We start from the raw sequence: 23,864 nt of genomic DNA, 5'->3' as shown, positions 1-23,864 counted from the left end.
TGTTAAAAAAATGAGGTAAAAAAATTATACAGAGCAGGAGGAAGAACATCTTCCTTGTCTCTAGATTATAAACTCACTGTGGGCAGGGAACATGTCTACCAACTCTTTTGTAGTGTACTTTCCCAAGCGCTTAGTATTGTGTGCTTGGCACACAATAAGTCCTCAATAAACACCATTGATGGATTGATGGATTGATTTGGCTTAAATTTAGAGCCTTATGATTATGATTTTTTACAATAACCACCATGCATGTAAATGACTTTGACATCACAAGCTGTGCATAAAACCAGGTGCAAGGGCTTCTCAAACATGGAGAAACATATGTGACTGCTTCCCATGTAAACCACCACCCAAATACTCGTGTATTGATGTGCTTGATAGCTATGTAATTTATAGCCAAGTAATCACCCATATATCACTACATGTGATGAATATGCACATGATTTATCTACCAGTACCCATATGATTGCTATCATGTGATCACCTCCCACAATGATACATCCGTGATTGCTACCAATGCAATTATCTACCAAGTAATGTATGGAATTGATAACCATGTGATAATTTATCCGAATGATACATCTCTGATTGATGCCCATACAATTATCTAACACAATGATTCACAAAGTGATTGATTGCCATGCAATTATCTGCTACCGTGATACCACAATAAATGAGCACTAGCAAATTTTGCCCAGCTTTAATAATAATCCTCATCAGCTAACCAATTTTTAGATTTAATTAGAAATAAAAGACTAGTCATATTTTGGTGTTGATGTGTGCATGTGCATGTGGGTGGGTGGGGTGGTTTGTGTGGTTCCTACAGAACTCCGATTCTCACTTATTTCTCTATAAAAAATTAGGCCTAGGCCCACATACAATCAAAGCAAAATATCTTTATTAATACCAACACTTCCTTGTATATTCTAATTTGATATGCTGGAGTAACCTATTTCAAGAAATAGCATAATTTTTTCCCTATCATTACATTCCTCATTAGCTTGCAAACTTTCTTTCCCACTGGTTCATTCTGCTGTCTGATAATACTATTAGGAACCAGAAATAAGAAATGATCAATACAAATAAGTTATACACAAAGGAGTGTGTGAGGCTTCCATTTACATGAAAAATTGCCACAAATTGTCAAAATAAAGGCATATGACTCGTATTGCAGATCGATGATTAATCTTCATATGCTTTCCCGCCTTTTTTCTTAGGTACTTCTATGCTCCACTATTTTCTGCCACCGATTTGGTCCTATCCTCAAAATCCCCTTTTCCTAGTTCTGGAAATTAGTTTAATATCTCTGCAGTATTTGATTTTCTCTGTTAATGGCAAAAATGCTAATCCATGAAGACTCACTTCCTAGATAATGTTAATTCAGCTGCCAGCTTTATAATAGGATTATGCTTTCCAGGATTTTAAAATCCCACTTGTTAGCTCCAAACAGACTTCTACTAACAGCTATAAAACCTAATTTAATCCCTATTGGCACTAACTAAATAGCTGAGGTACAATTTCTGTCTAGCTACACTTAACACCTGGCTACTTCTATAAATATATAAAATTCCCTTTGAAGTTATAAAAAGAAACTGTTCATTGGATAAATGGGCTCTCAGGAGTCCAATCAGACCATATCTCTAAGGCAGAACAAATGTTGTTTACATACTGTAAGGATTATGTGGAAAGTTTATTTAAGCAGGTTAATCTGTGTTTACATGTATTAATTCTTCCTTTTACATCATGCAAATTTAAGTTAAAATAATTACAGCGGGGACCTCCCACGCAAATTGGTTTATTACTGATTCAGTTTATTACAGTAGTTCGTTTTCTACCATCTAGTCTGACAACACAATTAGGGAGAGCCAGTATTAGGTAGAAGAAGCATGGCCTAGTGGAAATAGCATGGGCCTGGGAATCAGAGGAGCTGGGTTCTAATCCAGACTCCACCACTTATCTGCTGTATGACTTCGGGCAAGTCACTTCACTTCCCTGTACTTCAGTTTCCTCCACTATAAAATGGGGATTAAATCCTACTCCCTCTTACTTAGACTGCGAGCCCTGGTGGGACAGGGACCTGATTAATTTGCATCTACGCCAGTGCTTAGAACAGTGCTTGACACAAAGTAAGCATTTACCAAGTACAATAATACTACTACTACTAATTAATACAACTACTAGTAACAGCAGCCAGAGAATTTGAGCCCTTGAAACGTACGTGTTTTTAATACCCCACCGTGCTATATGTAACAAATACCACCACCACCATCATCAACAAGTATTCACATAGATGCAACATGGCCTAGTGGATAGAGCATGGACCTGGGAATCAGAGGGACCTGGGTTCTAATCCCGGCTCCACCATTTATCTGCTGTGTGACCTTGGGAAAGTCACTTAACTTTTCTGTGCCTCAGTTACCTCAACTGCAAAACGAGGATTAAGACTGTGATTCCCATGTGGGACAGGGATCGTGTCCAACCTGACAACCTTGGATCTACCCCAGTGCTTAGAATAATATCAGGCACAATGTAAGTACTTAACAAACACCATAAATACGGTTCTTTGCCCAAGCATCAGGTATTGAACGGGAAGTAATAATATTGCATATTGTAACTAAAATGAATATTCAGTATATTTAAATCAAGACAATTTAAAACTAAATATAAATTTAAAACAAGAAGAGGAGAGAGTCGGGATTACAGTCCTTCTCTTTGAGTTTTATAAAGTGCACTGTATTCTAGTATATCCGATTAGGGTTTAAAACATTTCATGGTGGTTCGTCAGTTTTTTTATGGTATTTGTTAATAATAATAATAATAATAATAATGGCATTTGTTTAGTGCTTACTATGTGCAAAGCACCGTTCTAAGCGCTGGGGTAGTTACAACCTAATCTGGCTGGACTCTGTCCATGTCCCATGTGGGACTCACAGTCTTAATCTCCATTTTACAGATGAGAGAACTGAGGCACAGAGAAGTGAAGTGATTTGCCCAAGGTCACAGAGCAGACAAGTGGTGGAGCGGAGATTAGAACCCAGGTCCTTCTGATTTCCAGGCCTGTGCTCCATCCACTTGGGCAGCCAAACTGTTTCAATTTCACAATGAAGAGCCATCAGTTATTTGGTTAGTGCAAAGAAGACCCTGACAGAGCAAACATCTCACCTATACCCATCTACTCCAGTCCTTGCTTGATAGCCTCTAGAGGGGCTTAATGTAAATTACTGCTGTCCTAATTACAGGGGACAGAGTTGTTTTTGTGTGAAGGTGAAAGAATATCCCAGTAGTTGATGTGTGGCAGACAGCAGAGACACCAAGGAGGCTGACAGACTGTTCATTCAATTTTGATACAGAAATGGATCACACCAACGGGGATCCCAAATCCAGAGCTCTATTTCAACTAAATCTTTAGCCTTTGAAATTACCGATTGAGATTCTTCCTCTCATACGCGAGCCAGGGAACCCCATCCTGCAAGCAGGCGAGGACAGTCACCGAAAATATAGACCTAAAATGGTGGACGGAGAACTAGGAAAATTCATTTTCAAAAGTGTCTTCAATTGTGGGAGAAAAGGATATGAGGAGTGTGGAGAGAAAGTGAAGGGTGAGCCTTCACAGACTGGGTTAAAAGCTACTTAAGGGTCTATTTCCCCGTCTGGGGCCTTAGGGGAAAATTCTCACATTGCATGCTGCTTACTTGGGACACCAGATGCAGGTTCACAAAGGGTCATAGTGCCTTTGTGATGTGAAAGGGATTTTGGCAACTAGTCTTTACGAATGGAATCAGACCTGGTTGGATGCCTCCTTGGGTCTGGATTCTGATTGGTCTGTGATTCCACACAATTGACAGTTGCTGCCAAGAGAAGATGCTTCACGGCAGATACGGAAATGTCAGGGTACCTAAGCTGCCATAGGTTTGCACATTTCTATCGCTGCTTATGTCCCCTGGAGTTGACAGCCTGGGCCTTCACTCTTTCATAGGGTGGCAGTGGGGTATTGTGTGTTGGGCAGCTGAGGTGGGGTAGCGGTGCTACCTGCAAAAGGCCCTGGGTCAAAACTGAAGTTGATACTGAAAAGCACAGTTCAACTACAGGCAATTCAGGTCCTCAAACTCTTTTGCTCAGCCTTCTGAGGAGTAGTCTCTGAAGACATCTGAAGCAGCATGGCCTAGTGGAAAGAGCCCAGGCCTGGGAGCCAACTTGTACTTCCCAAGCGCTTAGTACAGTGCTCTGCACACAGTAAGCGCTCAATAAATATGATTGAATGAATGAATGAATGTCAGAGGACCTGAGTTCTAATCCTGCTCCACCATTTATCTGCTGTATGACCTCAGACAAGTCACTTAACTTCTCCATGCCTCCGTTCTTTCATCTGCAAAATGGGGATTAAAATCTGTTCGCCTTCCTACTTAGAATATGAGCCCCATGTGGGATCTGATTATCTTGTATCTACTCCAGTGCTTAGTACAGTACGTGACACGTAATAAGCACTTACAAATACCACAGTTCTTATCATTATTATTATCATTATAGCTCAGACTAACCTTACTATTATTATTAGTATTGGATTTTTAAAGGTATTCTGTAAGTGCTGACCACGTGCCAGGCATTGTACTAAGCACTGGGGTAGGTTTAAGCTAATCAGGTTGGACACAGTCCATGTCCCACTTGCGGTTCACAGTATTAATCCTCATTTTACAGATGAGGTAATTGAGAAAGAGAGAAGTTAAGTGACTTGCCCATGGTCACACAGCAGACAAGGGGCAGAGTGGGGATTAGAACCCAGGTCCTTCTGACGCCCAGGCCTGGGCTCTGGAATAAGAATTTATTATTATTACTGAGTACTCGGAACCTTATATAGAAGGTATGCACATGGTCCCTGCCATTGAGTTTACAATTTAATAGGAGAGACAACTGCATAAAATCATATTGATTGATTGCTTACTGTGTGCAAAGAATTGTACGAAGTGCTTGGGAGAGTACAACACAACAACAAATATACACGCTCCCTGCCCACAACAAGCTCATAGTCTACAGGATTATTGGTAAAAGGGTGAGAGCAACAACTAAAATGATAAAACTAATATTAGAAAATTAAGCAAACTGGAATAATAAACATGAGTGCTCCATGAATTCATCCAAATCTTTTTTTTTAGCTTACTGATGTTTTCAGCCTGCACAGCTTCCTGGTGTTCACCTTTCATTGTGTGAGGAAGTATTTCCTTCTGCTTGTCTTCAACCCATCAACTTCAGACTTCAAAGTGTGGTCTCTCATCCTCATGTTGTGGGATTTGGTGAACAACAGTTTGTCTTGTCCACTTCCTCCATGATTCCGTCGAAAATAGAGCATAGAGAAAGCTTTGAAACCATATGCTCTCTCAGACTCCATCCTTCCAGACTGAAAAACACTAATCTTGTTCAGAAACTGTTTCATCCCTCTGACCATTTCAATTGTCCTTTTCTGCACTGCCTGATGATGCCCAGAATTTTATTGGCTCTTTTGGCTGCTGTTACACACTGAAATAACAATTTTAAAAAGTAGTCAACAGTAATTGCAAGATCTCTTTCTTAAGTCATGGCTGATAGCTCAGATTCTATCATCATGTGGTTGGCGTTTGGATTATTTTTCCTTTCATTACTTTACATTGGCTCCCACTGAAGCTCATCTGCCAATGTTCTATTCTCTTGCTCAGCTTCCCCATATCTTCCGGCAGTTTATCTCCATCAACACAGCATTTAACTGCCTGGAAGAACTTGAATCATCTGCAAAATTGGAGCTTTCACTGTTCGCTCCTTGTTTCAGATAATTTAAGAAAATGATAAATAAAACATGACCTAGTTTCTATCACTGGGAGGCCCTGTTTGTTTACACCTGTTAGACTTGTTTCTTGCCATTCAATAAGTCCGTCAATCAGTTGATCAATCATTGGTCTTGTTAAGTATCTACTGAGTGTAAAACATGGTACTACTCTGTCAACCTTTGGGGACTGCCGATCAGTTTCAGCTCCAGGCTGAGAAGGTGAGGAAACTGCAGCAGCCTTTGGCCTTCTCAACTTTTATGATATTCAATCAATTGATCGTACTTATTGAGCACTTACAGTTTTCAGAGAACTGTACCAAGCACTTGGGAGAGTACAGTATACCAATACAATAGATACCGTCCTTGAATCCCTGTCCCTGGAAAGGCTGTAGTTGGGGCTATAACTGCTGGACTCTGAATCATGAGGAGTCTGAAAATCTGCTTGCTTAGTCACAATGTCCTACTGTTCTTATTGTACTATTTGCTTTGACAAAGGACAAAGGAAGAATGACCCAGTTTTCAGTCAAAGATAGGGATTCCCTCCAATCCCTTGAGAATTCCATATTCTTCTAAAAACTTTTAAGGGGAAACCTGTCAAACCTGTCTATCCATGGCATAGTGGATAGAGCACGGGTCATGGGTTCTAATCCCACCTCCACCACTTGTCTGCTGTGTAGCCTTGGACATGTCTTGCCTCAGTTACCTCTTCTGTAAAATAGGGATTAAGACTGTGAGCCCCATGCTGGACAGGGACTGTGTCCAACCTGATTTGCTTGCATCCACCCTAGCGCTTAGTATACTGCCTGGCATACAGTAAGCGCTTAACAAATACCATAATAATAATTATTATTATCCGGTAGGGACCGTCTCTATATGTTACAGTCTTGTACTTCCCAAGCGTTTAGTACAGTGCTCAGCACATGGTAAGCACCCAATAAATACGATTGAAAGAATGAATTCAAAGAACTCCAGCATATTAGGGAGGCAGACTTCTCTTTACAGAAAACATATTTACTCCCCAGTCAAGTATTATCTTTATAAGTCAGAGCTTCCATTCATTCATTCAATCGTATTTATTGAGCGCTTACTATGTGCAGAGCACTGTATTAAGCGCTTGGGAAGTACAAGTCGGCAACATATAGAGATGGTTCCAACCCAACAACGGGCTCACAGTCTAGAAGGGGGAGACAGACAACAAAACAAAACATGTAGACAGGTGTCAAAATCGTCAGAATAAATAGAATTATAGCTATATTCACATCATTAATAAAATAAATAGAGTAGTAAATATGTACACGTAAAAGTACTTCCAAAAGTGACAGTCCAGGGAGATACTTAATAGGTAGGACCCCCTGGCTGGCAGATGCATAATAAAATGTAATAAAGTAATGAACAAAACATACCTACTTTCAGCTGATATCTTTTACACCTGAAAGTATTTTACTCCTTTTAAGTACAATAAGCCTTATTATTATTATTATTGTTATCATTTTCAGAAATGTTTCTCAGGCTGTATAAAATACAATCAGAGGATGCATTTAAATCACTCTTCAGGACATTTTAACCTAAGCAATCACCAATCTTGAACTTTATCATAGATTTTAGGAGTTTGGAAAGAAGAGACCCACCATTTCATATATTGTGAAAATTCTACTCTCAATCTGTTAGCTCTCTGGTGAAGTAGTTATGTGTAATGACAATATAACCGGGTTTTCCTAGCCCAGGAGTTTTTCTACCATCTAGGGGCTAGGTTGAGTCACCATCCATTTACTAAATGCCACTATTTGCCTTACTGCCCAATTAGTAGGGCCAATAGGAAATGTGAGGTCAGAGTGCTTACTCTGTGCAGAGCACTGTACTAAGCATATGGGGAGTATAAGAGTACTAGTAGGCATGTGCTACAATCAAGGTACCTACCGTCTAACAGGGGAGATAAATACTACAATAAATTCCAGGTAGGGAAATAAACCGAGTATAAAAATATGTAGCGTTAAGCGCTATGGGGAGAGGATAATCATTCTTTCATTCAATCATATTTATTGAGCTCTTACTGTATGCAGAGCACTGTACTAAGTGCTTGGAGACTCCTTTAATATGGTAAGATGATAACAATGTAGTACTACTAGTAATAACAACTGTGGTAGTTAAGTAGTTACTATGTGCCAATCACTGCAGACCACCTGCCCCAGAAGATTACCTCAGAAAAAGAGGGGGAAAAAAAAGATTGAAAAAAAAAGGGAAGTTAACCCAAGGAAACTAGGTTTGGTTATAAATCCCCCAGAAGATTACCTCAGAAAAAGAGGGGGAAAAAAAAGACTGAAAAAAAAAAGGAAGTTAACCCAAGGAAACTAGGTTTGGTTACAAGTTCCCACTCTCCAACACTGGAAAAAAAGATATGGCAAAATGGAGCAGACGGGCCATGTTCAGTCCAGGTGATCAGTCACAGCCTCAGAACTTAACAAGATGGTCTCTTGCCGCCTATTGGGGGGAATCATAGGGACTCAAACACTCTTCAACTTTATTTTGTTTTGTAGTATTTGTTAAGCGCTGACTTTGTGCCAAACACTGTACTAAATGCTCGTGTATATATATGTATATATATATATATATATATATATATATATATATATATATATGTATCTAAGCTAATCAGGTTGGATCCAGTACATGTATCCTGGTCTGGCCTGGCTATGGCTGGGCCAAAGATATGGCAGCCCTGAGGGAAGCTAACTATCACTATCCGCCTCGCCTGAGGCTGTGGAGGGGAAGCCAGAGGCTGAGGCCCTGTAGTTCCAATTTTGTGGGGGCGATAGCTCATCTCGGCCAACATGGAGGTTCTTGGTTCTACTTAATTACCCAGCATGTGCAATTACTTCCAAATTATTTTTTGACAAGCTAAAAGATGACTCACACGATGCTATTTCTCATTTTATCACTGCCACCTGATAAAAAGAAAATGAGTTTTGTTTTAAGGAAACGTAATACTGGCTGATTCAGTTATTTTTTTTCTTCAGTTACATTGCTTGTGTTTTCTCTGAATTTTGTTTTAGAGTTATAGGGCTAAGCCAAAGCATGCTGAAAGCTATTTATGTCACTTGGGGGTGATCTGTAATACTAAGGAAACACTTTAATTAGCATTTATATTTGGAGGAGGTAAGTAAAACAAGACTATCTCCCCGAGCTAAATCTTCAGGGACTTGTATGGAAAGTGCTACAGTTTGCATGGCTGTGTTCATTTTTAACTAGGTCTTTTTCCTGTAAATCTGCTTTTTTGTTTTATTTTACTTTAAGCGGAGCCTTAATGATCTATTTTAGTTCCTAGGCTCTGTTCTGACAGTAGTGGTTTATACTGTATCATATCACACTTAAGACACACTTAATTGGATACTTAGGCATGGCCAGAAAAGAAAATGGCAATTTAAAGCCCGTGTCTTTTAAGTAAAGAGACTTTGTTGAGCTCATTAAATGGAAAATTGCTGACTATTATGACCTTAATAGAAATATTTGAATCCTTGCATGTAGAAGTCGGCTGGTTTGAAGAATAAAACAATGTGAACAAAAAAACCTTCTATTTTTCACCATTACCTATCTGAAGGGAAAGGTTGTCTGAGGCCATGGAGGATTAATAAAGGAGTGAAAACACTTTGCTACTTTTAAAAAAAAGATATGTATCAGAACCTTTCAGGATCAAAAAGACCTTGCAGAGAACCCAACGACAGTTCAGCTTCCCAACTGCACCAAAAAGACTCAGAGACACCCTAATTCCTATTGAAGAAATATCCCAAGCGACTAAGTCTTTTAATAAAGGCAAGACACTGGGGAGAGGAGCCTTCCCATCCCAATTTCACACACCTATTGAAGAGGAGTCAGCTCCCCAGGCTCCTGTATATACATTTAATCATTCTTTGAGCATTGGTTAACTTTCTCCCTAGGGGCGGAACACACCTCGCTACTCCACTAATTTGTTTCAACAAAAGTGGCAGCACCACAGAATGTTAAATTTAGCCAAACGTGTGTGTTTGCGAGAGAGAGACGGAGAGCATGTGTGTACCTATCTATTAGAAAGCATCCTCCATTTCCGGAGGCATTTCAGACTAACTCTACAGTTAAGTAGGTAAATGAGACAGGATCCTTGGCTGCCTTAGACTCACTAGCTCCGGCTTGGGCTTGTCAGGTTTGGGTTAGAAATTGAGAATTGGGTTTATAGTCAGTGGCTCCATCTGGATGATCCCTTATCTCTAGGACTTAGTCTGTAAGCTCCATGTTGGTAGGGAGTGTCTCCCCAATTCTGTTAATTTGCATTCTCCCAAGTGCTTAGTACACTGCTTTGCACACCGTAAAGCACCCCTGCTTGATTAGATGTGCTAATCCTTGACTCCTTCCTCTTTTTACCACCACAGTCAGACTGTTGCCAAATCGCTTAGGTTCCCGAACCTGTCCATTGCTCTCCATCCAAATGGCCACCACAGTAATCCAAGCGCTTGCCATGTACTGGCCTTGACTACTGCATCAGGCCCCTGAGATTGGTCTCTCCCAAGGTCATCAATGACCTTGCTCAGACCAAGGGGCTGCCCTCCGTCCTGATCCTCCTCCATCTCTATGCCGTACTGGACACCATGGGTCACTCACTCCCTCCTTCTTGAAAATGCTCACAGGACTCCATTTTGTTGACACAGTTCTATCCTGATTCTCCTCATACTTCTCTAACCATTCCTTCTTAGTTTTGTTTGGTGGCTGCTCCTATGTATCTCAACCTCAATCAAACAATCAATCAATGGTATTTACTGGGCACTTACTGTATGTAGAGCACTGCACTAAGCACTTGGGAGAGTACAAAATAAAAAAGACTGGTAGACACGATTGCTGCCCACAAGAAGCTTTGTGTCCAGAAAGGGAGACAGACATTATTATAAAAAAATAAATTACAGATATGTGTATACACAAACACTCTCACACACACACACACACACACACACACACACACACACACACACAAAAGACCTATATATACTATATAATAGATAAGATATAAAAAAGGTAGATATATCTTACTATGGGTGTCTCCCAAAGCTCTGTATTGGGTCCTCTTCTCTTCATAAGCACTCTGTACAGTGCTCTGCACACAGTAAGTGCTCAATAAATATGATTGATTGGTGGATTCTTGCTTTACACTCCCTCTCTCGTAGACCTCATCTACTCATATAGCCCTCTGCTACCTCTCTGCGGGTGATGCCTAAGTCTATCTCTCTAACCCTGACCTTTCATCTGATCTGAAATCCTGCATCTCCTCTTGCTTCAGCTACAACTCCGCTTGGATGTCCTGCCAGCACCTTGAGCTCAATGTACAATGATGATTATGGTACTTGTTAAGCACTTTTTAAAATTGTACTTGTTAAGCGCTTTCTATGTGCCAAGCACTGTTTTAAGCACCGGAGTAGACACAAGTTAATCAGGTTGGACATAGTCCCTGTCCCACATGGCCTTAAAGTCTTAATCCCCATTTTACAGATGAGGTAACTTGAGGCCCAGAGAAGTGAAGTGACTTGCCCAAGGTCACACAAAAGACTTATGGCAGAGTTGGGATTAGAGCCCAGGTCCTTCTGACTCCCAGCCCCATGCTGTATCCACTTCATCTTTCCATCTAAACTAACTCCTCCCATAACTTTTTCACTTCAGTCATTAATGCTGCCTTCCTCTCCATCACAAAAGCCGAAACCTCGGTGTCATCCTCGACCCTCCACTCAAATCTCACATTCGATCTACTGCCAAATCTTGCCGGGTTTTCCAGCCCAATATATCCCAGATTCACCCTTTCCTCTCCACTCAAACAGCTTCCACTCTGGTACAAGTTCTGTTCTTGCTTCACTTAGAATATCATCTTAAGGCCGCCTTGCTGACTTCCCAACCCATCAATCCATCAATCCTATTTATTGAGCGCTTACTGTGTGCAAAGCACTGTACTAAGCGCTTGGGAGAGTATGACATAAAAGAGATGGTAGACACATTCACTGCTCACAAGGAGCTTACAGTCTAGGGAGGAGCAAGGAAAGAACAACGCATTTGGGCCTGGGAGTCAGAGGATGTGGGTTCTAATCCCGGCTCTGCCATTTGTCGGCTGTGTGACCTTGGGAAAGCCACTTAACTTCTCAGTGCCTTATTTAATCCCCTCAAAATGGGGATTAGGACTGTGAGCCCCACGAGGGACAACCTGATTACCTTGTATCTACCCCAGCACTTAGAACAGTGCTTGGCACATAGTAAATGCTTAACAAATACCATTATTATTATTATTATTATTATTTGATCACAAGGTAGGAAGGTGGGAATAAGACCATCACCAGCCTCCAGGAACTACATGCAACATTCTTTATGAAGCTAACTTCTTGTGAAATCCCCCCCGTGCCCACCCTGAAGTGTCTCCCCTCATAATGTGTGTGGCCTGGGCTGAACGTCTGATCCCGATTGATTTCCTCTCGTTTGAACTTCAGAAAGTTAAATAACAGCTGCTAGGAAGTGGACTAGCTCACGAATAGCCTCTATTACACAATATAACTTTTTTAATATGGAAAACATAATGCAAATGTATAATCAATCACAGGGAAACATAGTTAAGTTCTGGCCACTGAACACCAAAATAATGGGCTGCATTCGTATCCTGTGAAATTCTATGGGAATTTTTCCAGTAGAAAAGCTGGAAAAACTCTAGGAGCAGATGGTAATAATGACTGCAAAAAAATCTTTGGCTAGCAGGATGCCAATCCCGTCAACAAATCTGCAGAATGGTCCAGAACTGTTCCAAGGTTGGGGGTGAAAGGGAGAGGCAGAAAGGTGAGGGAAGGGAGTTTGTGGACAGCCGGAGAAGGAGAACATTCCCAGGGAGCTGGTCTACTGGATCACCAACCGAGGGACCTGCTTCGCTCTTAGATCACTGTTAGGGTCAGGGTAGGGCTGCTGCTGCCAGGGTGTTTGCACTACAGAGAGTGAACACTTTTTATGAAGAATAACAGTTTTAGAGTTATTTAAAGTTGTAAAAATAAAAAAAACCCTTAGGGGTAGCATAAATGGTGTGCCTACAGGTGGTGAAGAGATAAAGCCACCCATTACATCATGATCCATGGTTTTTATTAAGTGCTAACTGTGTGCAGCATGGGCAAACAACACAAATGGCTAAACAAACACTTGACATTCCAGCTCCCTCTTGGCAAATGTGCAGGCACAGACACACAGAGACACAGACACAAATCAATTAATGGCATTTAATGAGTACACACCCACATACACATACAAATATATCCATGATACTTAATGGATACCTGCTGTGTGCAGAGCACTGTACTAAGCGCCTGGTAGAGTACCACGGAGTTGGTAGATATGTTCCCTGTCCACAATGAGCTTACAGTCTAGAGTCACGATTACACACATACACACGCACTCTGTCTCTCTCAAACATTCACAGAAACACTGCTCTCTACTCAGTGCAGACATAATCCAGTATGAGCAGAGAAATGGCAGCCAACAAGATTCCCACCTGATGCCATTTTCCTGGCCCCAGCTGCAACTATAATTTCCCCTGAAGGCCGTACGCTCCTGTAGGCAGGGAACACACCTACCATCTCTATTATGTTGTACTCTTCCAAGCGCTTAGTACAGTGCTCTACACACAGTGCCCAATTAATACCATGGATTGACTGATTGATCGGACCACTCTTTGTAGTCTTCACCAGGGTTTCTCTGCACGTACCATGGAGGGAAGTCCCCAGAGGTGGAGTGGCAGGGATGGTGGCTATAGATTGGTAGCCAGCTGTCATTTTTGCTCTTCATTTTAGCTGTTCTTATCTGTCTTGTGCTAGGCTCCCAATAATCATAATTGCATTATCTGTTTAGTGCTCACTATGTGCCAAGCATTGTGCTTAAAGCTGGATAAAATACAAGATAATGGGATCGGACACTAGCCCCATCTCACATAGGGCTCACCATCTAAGAGGGAGGGAGTGTGGGTGTTTTATCCCCATTTAACAGATGAGGAAACTGAGGTACAGAGGAGTTAAGTGACTTGCCCAAGGTCACACAGCAGGCAAGTAGCAGAGCCAAGATTCCCAGTCCGGACTCCTAGTCCTGTGCTCTTCCCATGAGGCCACATGGCTTCCCATGGGCCTGACAATTCCTGCTTCAATCCAAAGAAGGACTTCAAGTGGCAGGGCAAGGGTCCAAATTCAAGTGAGCCTCCCATCAGTGTCTGTTTCATGTGGCAGAACAGCAAAAGGAAATATCCAATATGAATAGGAAGTGAATAAATAAGTATACAGTGGATGAAAATCTTGCTGACCCTTGATTCCTCCTGCCACCCTGAATGGAGGTCACATTTTCCAGCAGCCTCAGCAGGATCATTCATTCATTCATTCATTCATTCAATCGTACTTATTGAGCGCTTACTATGTGCAGAGCACTGTACTAAGCACTTGGGAAATACAAATCAGCAACAAACTGGCTCAACTTTCCTTCTGGCTCATCGTGGAAGAGGACGGGGAAAGGAGTCCAAGTCCTGCTTCTGGCCTGGAATTTCCTCCTTCGTATCCAACAAACAATCATTCTCCTCACCTTCAAAGCCTCCACGAGGCCTTCCCTGATTAAACCCTCATTTCCCCTATTCCCTCTCCTTTACTCTTTGATTTGGCCTCTTTAGTCAGCCCACCCTCAGTGCCACAGCTCTTATGACATATCCGGAATTTATTTGAATATCTGTCTCCCCATCTAGACTGTGAGCTCCTTGTGGGCAGGGAACGTATCTGCCAAAATCTGTTATATTGTACTCTCACGAGTGCTTATTACAGTGCTCTGCATACAGTAAGTGCTCAACAAATACGACTGGTTGATTGATTAACACCTCACAGTGTCCAACCTCAGTTTGAAGTGAGGTCTGCATGCTGGAATGAGAAGAATGATGATCCTTTTACAAGTGATAAGCAAAACCTAGCATCTCGACCTGCTTCTCCCCACCCCACAACCAACTCTGGATGAGGTTCAAAATTTTTAATCCACTGAAAAGCTGAATCTTCATTCAAGCGTTGTGTCTCAGAAGAAAATGGTGGCAATAAAGAAGGCAGTGGCTAAGATTCTTAGGTGGTTTTCCTCAGCCATACCCACTAGTTAATCCTGACCAAATTGGCTTTATAATACACAGATTACTCTCAATCAAAAAGAGAATTGCAGAATTTAATTTAAGTCCTTAGAGACCTGTGGGATGCAGAGCTGCTGCCATTTCTGTTGCTCCCCAATTCAACAGCTGGCCTGGGGTTCCTCTGCTTGGTGTATCAGTGTAGGGTAGTAAACTGCTGTCAACTGGTTAGTTTATACCCCAAAGTCAGAAGTACATTCCTCACTTTTTAGCTCCTAACTTCTATACTTCATTTTTCTGCTTGGAACTTCCTTTCCAAATCAGACACACTACAACTTTTCCCACATTTTAAGCCCTCTTAAAATGCCACCTCCTCCAGCAAGCCTTCCCTGATTAATTTCCCAGTATCCTCTTCCATTTAAACCCAACCATCAACTCCAGCACTTTTGAGATTTATTCACACCCATCTGTAGCACTTTTTTCATTCAGTCGGTCATATTTATTGAGCTCTTACTGCATGCAGCGTGGCTCAGAGACGCAGCATGGCTTAGTGAAAAGAGCATGGGCTTTGGAGTCAGAGGTCTATTCAACTGTACAAGAAATTATTTATTTTAACTGCTCCTGTAAATGTGTTTATAGTGTCTCCCACCTAATGCAAGTTCCTTGTAGGCAAGGAACGAGTCACTTTTTCATTCCGCACTTCCCAAGCACCTAGAACAGTGCACTCCATCAAGTGGCCACTCAAAAAATGTTACTGCTATTACCTCATCACACTTTCACCTTCTTTAGTTCCCTCATCCCTAAATCTAGGGAGGAATTAGCAAAATTGGTGATGTGCCTGCAAGTTAGAAAATAACCAGAAGGCTGGATTCATTTTCCTTTCTAAATCCAAAATGAGAAGAAAAAGACATGTTTAAAACATTATCAGCATTATAGACTACAAGCCTATAGTGGAGTGAGGTTGAAGTAAACCATGGGGAAGAAAGAGGAGCATTTTTCTAAAAAAATTAAAATACTAGTAGAGAAGTCAATCTTGTCAAAACAGAGAGAGACATGAGCCCAAGCAGAGGGACTCCCCACAACTGGAGCTTAAAAATTAAACAAGGTCTGCTGAAACAGCAATGATCTCCAGTTTTGTGGCAGATAAGATGAAATCAATTAATGATGATTCATAACTTTAAAAAATGCATTGTACCAGAAGTGAAATGGAGAAAATTTGGTGTCTTCTGCACAATGGAAACCCCATGGGGTCTAAGCCAGACAACTGGGATACAAAATAATCTCCTATTTCTTAATATCCAACAGCAGAAACATCTTTGCAGAAGTTGAATGTTTTCTATCTTTGTGATTGCCCCCATGTTTTCCTATGAAATGTGGAGATGGCATAGGAGACTATGAAAATTGTCGAATCAGAATTCTGGATCCTAGAGTGGTAATTTTCTCAACAGAAACTTTTAGACTTGAAAGAGTTCCTGTATGGTTCCCGAAGGACCCAACTTGCTTCTAAAACACAACTTACATCATGGGGGAATGTATCTGAATATAAACAAGTACACACCAGCAACTACACAAACAAACAAGCAAGCTCAGAGAAATCATCCCGCTATCCAAAATGACACAGACCCTTATCTCATCTGGATGGGGAAAACAACCTTAGAAGTCAGCAATGAATAGTAAGGCTCTCCTCCCTTTCCCTCTCATCCCTCCGTGCCCCCATATACATACTGTTCCTTCCAGGACAACTAATTGGAAGGTCCTTAGAGGTCACCATTCCTCCCTTCTCCAGAGAAGACGTGCAGGTTTTACCTTTTTGTTCACCGCCACACCATCCTCACAGTCCAGTACTGCACAATCTACATTCAGCGATGGAATTTTCTTTATTTTCTTTTCATCATTTCCGGGTATGTAGAGAACAGCTCTCCTGGGAATATACTTGTGGGGAGCCTTGGAACAAATTCCAGTCCTGCAAACTTCAGCTGCCAAAGAGACTTTCCTGTAAAAGACATGAGTGGGGATAGGCTCGTTGAGAACAAAAGCTTTACTCTGTGGCAAAAAAACCCAAACCAAATAAGAAAACCTTTCTATAAATAAGAGAGAGAATGCCAGCTTGTTAAGAGAGATCATCCTGTTTTTATGGGGCAGAGTCTAATGGCAAAGGAAATCTGAGAATAAAAACAATAAAACGAAGAAAGCCAGTTGGCCACCCTTTGGAATGCTGCTGTCTGAGTAGAGAAGCAGTGTGGCTCAGTGGAAAGAGCACGGGCTTGGGAGTCCGAGGTCATGGGTTCTAATTCCAGCTCTGCCACTTTTCTGCTGTGTGACCCTGGGCAAGTCATTTCACTTCTGTAGGCCTCAATTACCTCATTTATAAAATGGGGATTAAGAGTGTGAGCGCCACGTGGGACAACCCGATTACCTTGTATCTACCCCAGTGCTAAGAACAGTGCTTAGAAGCACATAGTAAGTGCTTAACAAATACCATTATTATTATTATTATTATTATCTTAGTTCTGAACTGGATCTTCATCACACTGCAGCCAGCACTGCTTGGATGACTTTGGGGACCAACTGAACTTTTGTAATTCCTCACCACCTCAGAGCATCTTCAACGGGGTTGTGACCAGATATTCTTAGAGAAGCAGGGTAGCCTAATGGAAAGAGCACGGGTCTGGGGGTCAGAGAACCTGGATTCTAATCTCTGCTCCACCACATCTGCCAAGTGAACTTGGGCAAGTCAATTCACTTCTCTGGGCCTCAGTTCCCTCATCTGTAAAAATGGGGAGCCTCGCATGGGACATGGACTATATTTGACCTGTTAGCTTGTAACTACCCCAGCACTTAGTACAGTACCTGGCACCTAGTAAGCATTTACCAAATACCATAAACAAAGTTTGGGCAGCAGGGCCTATGCAAACTGCTAAGATGACGATCGGAGACTCTCCCAGACTCTGGAGGATACACATGGAAAAGCATCTTATCAAGATATGAATTCTCTTCCCCATGACCATTTCACTTCAAAATTAAAAGGAAGATTTAACAAATATTCCCCCATGTATTTCAACTTAATGAGGTGGACAAAAAAGGCCAACAAAAGCACACTGCCTCTAGAGTCATATGAGATGAGTTCAGCCTTAGGAAAAGAAAGGACACACTACTGCTGTCTGAAAGGGAGCAGTTCTGATGTTGAAATGGGGCCAAATTTTTTCACAAAGCAAAAATGGGCATTATGAATTTAGAAGTGCAGAGGCACTTATAGAAATAGTTTTGGGAGGAATGATTAAATGGGTTTTAGGCAGTACCTTGGGAAAGGAAATGATTCTCTTTCTTCTGCAAAGCTCCCTATTTTGGTTTGAAATGGGAAAGACAACATGCCACATTCACACACATATTTTCTTCCTCCTCCCCCTCATCAGTGGTAGTTTTTGAGTGCTTACTTTGCAAAGAGCACTGTGCTAAGTGCTTGGGACAGTACAATTCAACATAGTTGGCAGATTAGTTGCCTTTCTGATCATTTAGGAAGAAATAAACCATTATTCTCAAAAACTATGATTGTAGTGCACAAGGGTAAGAAGAGAAGTAGGATCAGAACATCAGTGGATACAGGCTCACAAAACATACAAACTCTCTGGTAGGAAGAGAAGGAGGAAGGAAGGAAGGTAGAAAGACGTGAGTGAACTCTGGGGGCAGAAAAGGAGAAGGGAGATGGGAGTTACTATGGTTCATTGAGTCCCGATTGTATGCAGCACTTGGGAGAGTGCAAAGAAGTAAGAAGTGTAGTCTCAAATGCCTTCTTTCCTTTCTTTTCCTTCCTTCCTTCCCTCTTCATTCTTTCTTCTCTTTTTTCTTTAGCTCCCTATATTATTAGACAATTCCCTGTATATTTGTGCCTGTGCTGTTTTAGGGTTTCAAAAATTGTGCAAAAATTTGCAGCGATTATGTGAGTATATATGGTAATCTGGGGTGACTGTGCTTTGCTTAGTTCTGATTTCTGGGACTGCATATGAAAGAGAGAGGAGAGAGAAGGAAGAACTGGAGAAAAGAAGGATGAGGAGGTGGAGAGGAGTGGAATTGGGGAGTAGGTGGAAAGAGAAGTTTTTCTGGTGAGATGTGGAGGTCAATATGGGAACCCATACCACTTTTTTATGGTATTTGTTAAGCACCTCCTATGTGTCAAGCACTGTTCTAAGCACTAGAGTAAATACAAGCTAATCAGGTCAGACACAGTCCCCTGTCCCACATGGGGTTCACAGTCTAAGTAGGAGGGAGAATAGATTTCGATCTTCACTAAACAAACAGGAGTTGACAATGTTACTTGCTTCTATTCTGTTCCTTGGATGGCTTTTCTAAAGCACATGGAAGATCACCCCCCACATCCAATCTGTCACCAAAACCTGCCAGTCTCACCTCCACAACATCTCCAAGATCTGCCCTTTCCTCTCCATCCAAACCTCTACCTTGCTGGTTCAATCTCTCATCCTATCCCAACTGGATTACTGCATTCAGCCTCCTCTCTGGTCTCCCATCTTCCTGACTCTCCCCACTTCAGTCTATTCTTCATTCTGCTGCCCGGATTATCTTTGTACAGAAACACTCTGGGCATGTCACTCCCCTCCTCAAAAATCTCCAGTGGTTGCCTGTCAACCTACGAATCAAGCAAAAATGCCTCACTCTCGGCTTCAAGGCTCTCCATTACCTCACCCCCTCCTACCTCACCTCCCTTCTCCCCTTCTCCAGCCCAGCCCACACCCTCCGCTCCTCTGCCTCCGCTAACCTCCTCATTGTGCCTCGTTCTTGCCTGTCCCGCCATCGACCCCCGGCCCACGTCCTCCCCCTGGCCTGGAATGCCCTCCCTCTGCCCATCCGCCAAGCTAGCTCTCTTCCTCCCTTCAAAGCCCTACTGAGAGCTCACCTCCTTCAGGAGGCCTTCCCAGACTGAGCCCCCTTTTTCCTCTCCTCCTCCCCATCCCCCCACGCTCTACCACCTTCCCCTCCCCACAGCACTGGTATACATTTGTACAGATTTATTACTCTATTTATTTTACTTGTACATATTTACTATTCTATTTATTTTGTTAATGATGTGCATATAGCTATACTTCCATTTATTCTGACGATTTTGACACCTGTCTACATGTTTTGTTTTGTTGTCTGTCTCCCCCTTCTAGACTGTGAGCCCGTTGTTGGGTAGGGACCGTCTCTATATGTTGTCGACTTGTACTTCCCAAGCGCTTAGTACAGTGTTCTGCACACAGTAAGCGCTCAATAAATACGATTGAATGAATGAATGAAAACAAAGGAGGTGTACTGTAGCGAACTGAACTGTTGCTGAGAAGGTGTTTAAAGCACACGAGATGACTGCCATTGCACACCATTTACTTACAGAGATTTGTTAGATGGGAATTAAAACGGAATCCCAGAGGAGAGGACATGGAGATGTATCACCTGTCAAGCCACTACATAAGGCTTTGGGCAAACCCATAATTAACTTAAAAATGACAAGATAAACTGACTATCTTTTGCCTCTTCAGGCATTGTTTACATTAGTGGATACCTACTCTCAGCATGTAAGAGGTAACAATGACATCAGGAGGAAAATGTTGACTAAGGCGTCAAGTCAGATTTAGAAATCAAGGGCGATCAATTGGTATCGCAGACAGCAAACTCTCATTTCCATAGGTCATCAGCAGGATGGTAACACCTGACTTTAAATTAGCGTGAGTGGTGGTGATTCAAAGAACAGACAACTGAACATCTTAAAATGTAGAACATTAGAAACAGCTGGGGAGCTGTTCATTTAGTGATCCCATTAGCCTTTGTGGGTTTTTTTAATGGTATTTGGTAAGTATTTACTATGCTCCAGGGTCTGTACTAACTTCTAGGGTAGATAATAATAATAATAATAATGGCATTTGTTAAATACTTACTATGTGCCAGGCAATATACTAAGCGCTGGGGTGGATACAAGCAAATCTGGTTGGATAGAGTCCCCGTCCTGCATAAGGCTCACAGTCTTAATCCCCATTTTACAGATGAGGTAACTGAGGTACAGAGAAGTGAAGTGACTTTCTCAAGGCACACAGAAGGTACATGGTGGAGCCAGGAGTAGAACCCAGGTCTACTGACTTTGAGGCTCATGCTCTTTCCACTGGGCCAAACTGCTTCTCTCCGAATGCAGAGTTCTGCCTCGGGCTAATTGCGGATCAAACTGTTCATAATTGGAGCATAGGCTGAGCAATTCTGAGTTAGGATAATCAACCTCTTCCAGTTTTCCAAAAGTCTGTAAGAAGATAGCCCAATTCTGAGAGATGGGACCTGAATTCTCTAAATTATGTTGATTCTAAAGGTGCAAATTGTATCAATTGAGGTTTAAAAAATATCAGCTATGGTATGGAAGGGTATGGCCATAAAAAATAAAACATTTAAAGAAATAATGGGTGAATACTATTCCATCTAGAAAGTGGTCTTGCAACTTTTATAAAGTATTTCTCCTAGGCTGACAACATGCTGTTGCTTTGAAAGAGGCAGAAAGGGGTAACAGTGATGTGTGTTAATGTAACACCCTTCTTTCCCGGATTCACTTACAAATTCCTGTAAAGTGACAAAGTCAAGCAGTTTAGGCCAAAATGTTACATAGTTTGAAATTCTGCTAATTGGTTAACAACTGTCCTCTTCATTATTCCAACTCACTTTTTGTTTTAATATTGATCTCTTTAGCGCTGAATAATTTTTTTAAAAAAACACAGTCTGAGTTTAATTGCCAGGTCCTCACCACACACACGAAAGCTGTGAACGCAAGCTGTGATCACGAACCACGTGTGTGCATATGTGGCTTTGATTGTGTGGGACCTACAATAAGACTAAGATTGTTTTTTCCCCTTTCTTAATTATTCAGAGCTAAGTGATGAAAATTAAAGTGAAACATATGGATGTAATCAGGGTGATATTTTCCTAAAAGAATAGTTTTTTTTAAGTGTGTTTTAGTACACTGTAGGCACTAGTTCTCAATAAAACGTATTTAATCCAAACAGCAGGCTATTTTTGATTTAAGGGATTATTTTGTTTCAATTAGAGGAGTTTGGTAAATTTATTATCTAATGTAAAGCAGCCCAAGGTTTGCTTTCTTCACTAAATAGATACTAAACTGAATTAATGATACACAAAGTGCAGAAGTGAGAACTGTTTCTTCTCTATTTTTATCCCTCATCCTCCTTCTCCTCTTGCTTGCATCTCCTTGGCAAATATTACTTAACATTCTGTTGAAGCAACATGTCACATCCCAAACGATACATAGTATAGTGGATACAGCACGGGGCATGGGTCATGGGTTCTAGTCACGGCTCCACCACTTGTCTGCTTTGTGGCCTTGGCAAGTCACTTCACTTTTCTGTGCCTCAGTTTCCTCACCTATAAAATGGGGATTGAGACTGTGAGTCCCACATGGGACGGGGGTTGTGTCCAAGCCGATTTGCTTGTATTCACCCCAGCGCTTAGTACAACGCCTGGTGCATAATAAGCGCTTAAATACCACAATTATTATAGAAGCAGCATGACATAACGGATAGAGCACGGCCCTGGGAGTCAGAAAGTATTGAGTTCTAATCCTGCTTTGCCACTTGTCTGCTGCGTGGCTTTGGGCAAGTCACCTCACTTCTCTGTGCCTCAGTTACCTCATCTGTAAAATGGGGATTGAGGCAGTGAGCTTCATGTGGGACAAGGGACTGTGCCCAACTCAATTTGCTTGTATCCTCCCCAGTGCTTAGTATAGTGTCTGGCACATAGTAAGCTCTTAACAAATACCAAAAATATCATTATTACATGATTTTACTGTAAATTAAGGGAATTCTGAGTATGAAACCTCACCTCGACTCTCTCTCAAGGATACCCAGCTTTCCCTTCCTTTTCGTAGTTCATTATTACTCACACATATTTTAGGAGATGCAGAAGCATTGGTAGGTGGTAGGCTAATATCCTTTGAACCACTGGGGCCAAGTGCAGAACTGACTCTGGTCCAACCCAAGTCTTTCTGAGCCAGAACTCTCAAAGGAGAGTTTATTTAGTATCATTGCTAGGAAAAGATAATGGGCAAGACTCGTGATCTTAACACAATTTTCTCTCCCTACTGGTCAAGACGAGAAAGGTGATCGAAAACCAGAGGTCAAAAAAATGAAATAATGAACTTACAGCCCTCTAGACTGTAAGCTCCTTGTGGGCAGGGAACATGTCTACCAGCTCAGTTATAATGCATTGTCCCAGGTAGTTAGTACAGTGCTCTGCACACAGTAAGCGCTCAAGAAATACGATTGATTGATTCTGATACTTGCTCCACACTCTTCAACCTTCTAAGGAAGCCAAAGTAGAGAAACAGTAACCAAACATTCACCCAGAAGCGTGAGCTGACAGGAAAAATCAACCCAAAGGCCCACAAAATGATAAGGATATTAAATTACAGAATGTCAACATTTGCATAATCATCACCACTAATTAAGATATAAGTTGTTTTAATAAACACCCGCAGGCCTTGTGCAAACACTAATAGCTCACAACTGAGTCAAACTAAGTGTTTGTCTAATCAAAGCTACTTTCCAAAGAGTTTTATTGGTTACAGCTGCAGAGCAAGCATTTTATCACACATGCTAATAATCCCAGTTATGGTACTAACATTTTAATCGTTTGTTCTGTAGTCTTGTTTCTCTAACAATTAGCTCTAATGAATGGCCAAAATACCTCAGATCATATATGTCTAATTGCAGTCAAGAGCAGTTCTTGTCTGCATGTACATTTCAATTTACCTCTGGGGATAATGTTTGTTAATTGTATTTCTTTATATAGCAAGTGAAAAAAGGCTGCTCACTCAAAGAGAGAATAAGTGTTCTCTTCTTTCCCTTTGTTCCCACAAGAAGCTAAAGTCACTTCAAGAGGCACTTAATCCCATCATCCATGGTTACAATTGCCTTA

General features: G+C 41.5%; 1 protein-coding gene across 1 annotated transcript in view; it reads right to left on the bottom strand.

Moving 5' to 3' along the window:
* CLYBL (citramalyl-CoA lyase) overlaps window positions 1–23,864 on the bottom strand; it is a 192,252-nt gene that overhangs the window by 57,918 nt on the left and 110,470 nt on the right. Inside the window, exon 2 of the mRNA XM_038758796.1 lies at window positions 16,716–16,902. Coding sequence (XP_038614724.1) covers window positions 16,716–16,902 — 187 coding nt within the window. The remainder of the gene's footprint in view (window positions 1–16,715; window positions 16,903–23,864) is intronic.

This window comes from Tachyglossus aculeatus, chromosome 17, assembly GCF_015852505.1.
Source record: "Tachyglossus aculeatus isolate mTacAcu1 chromosome 17, mTacAcu1.pri, whole genome shotgun sequence".
NCBI lineage: Eukaryota > Metazoa > Chordata > Mammalia > Monotremata > Tachyglossidae > Tachyglossus > Tachyglossus aculeatus.
Note: the sequence above shows the minus strand (reverse complement) of the source record. Positions and strands in the feature narration are given on the sequence as shown.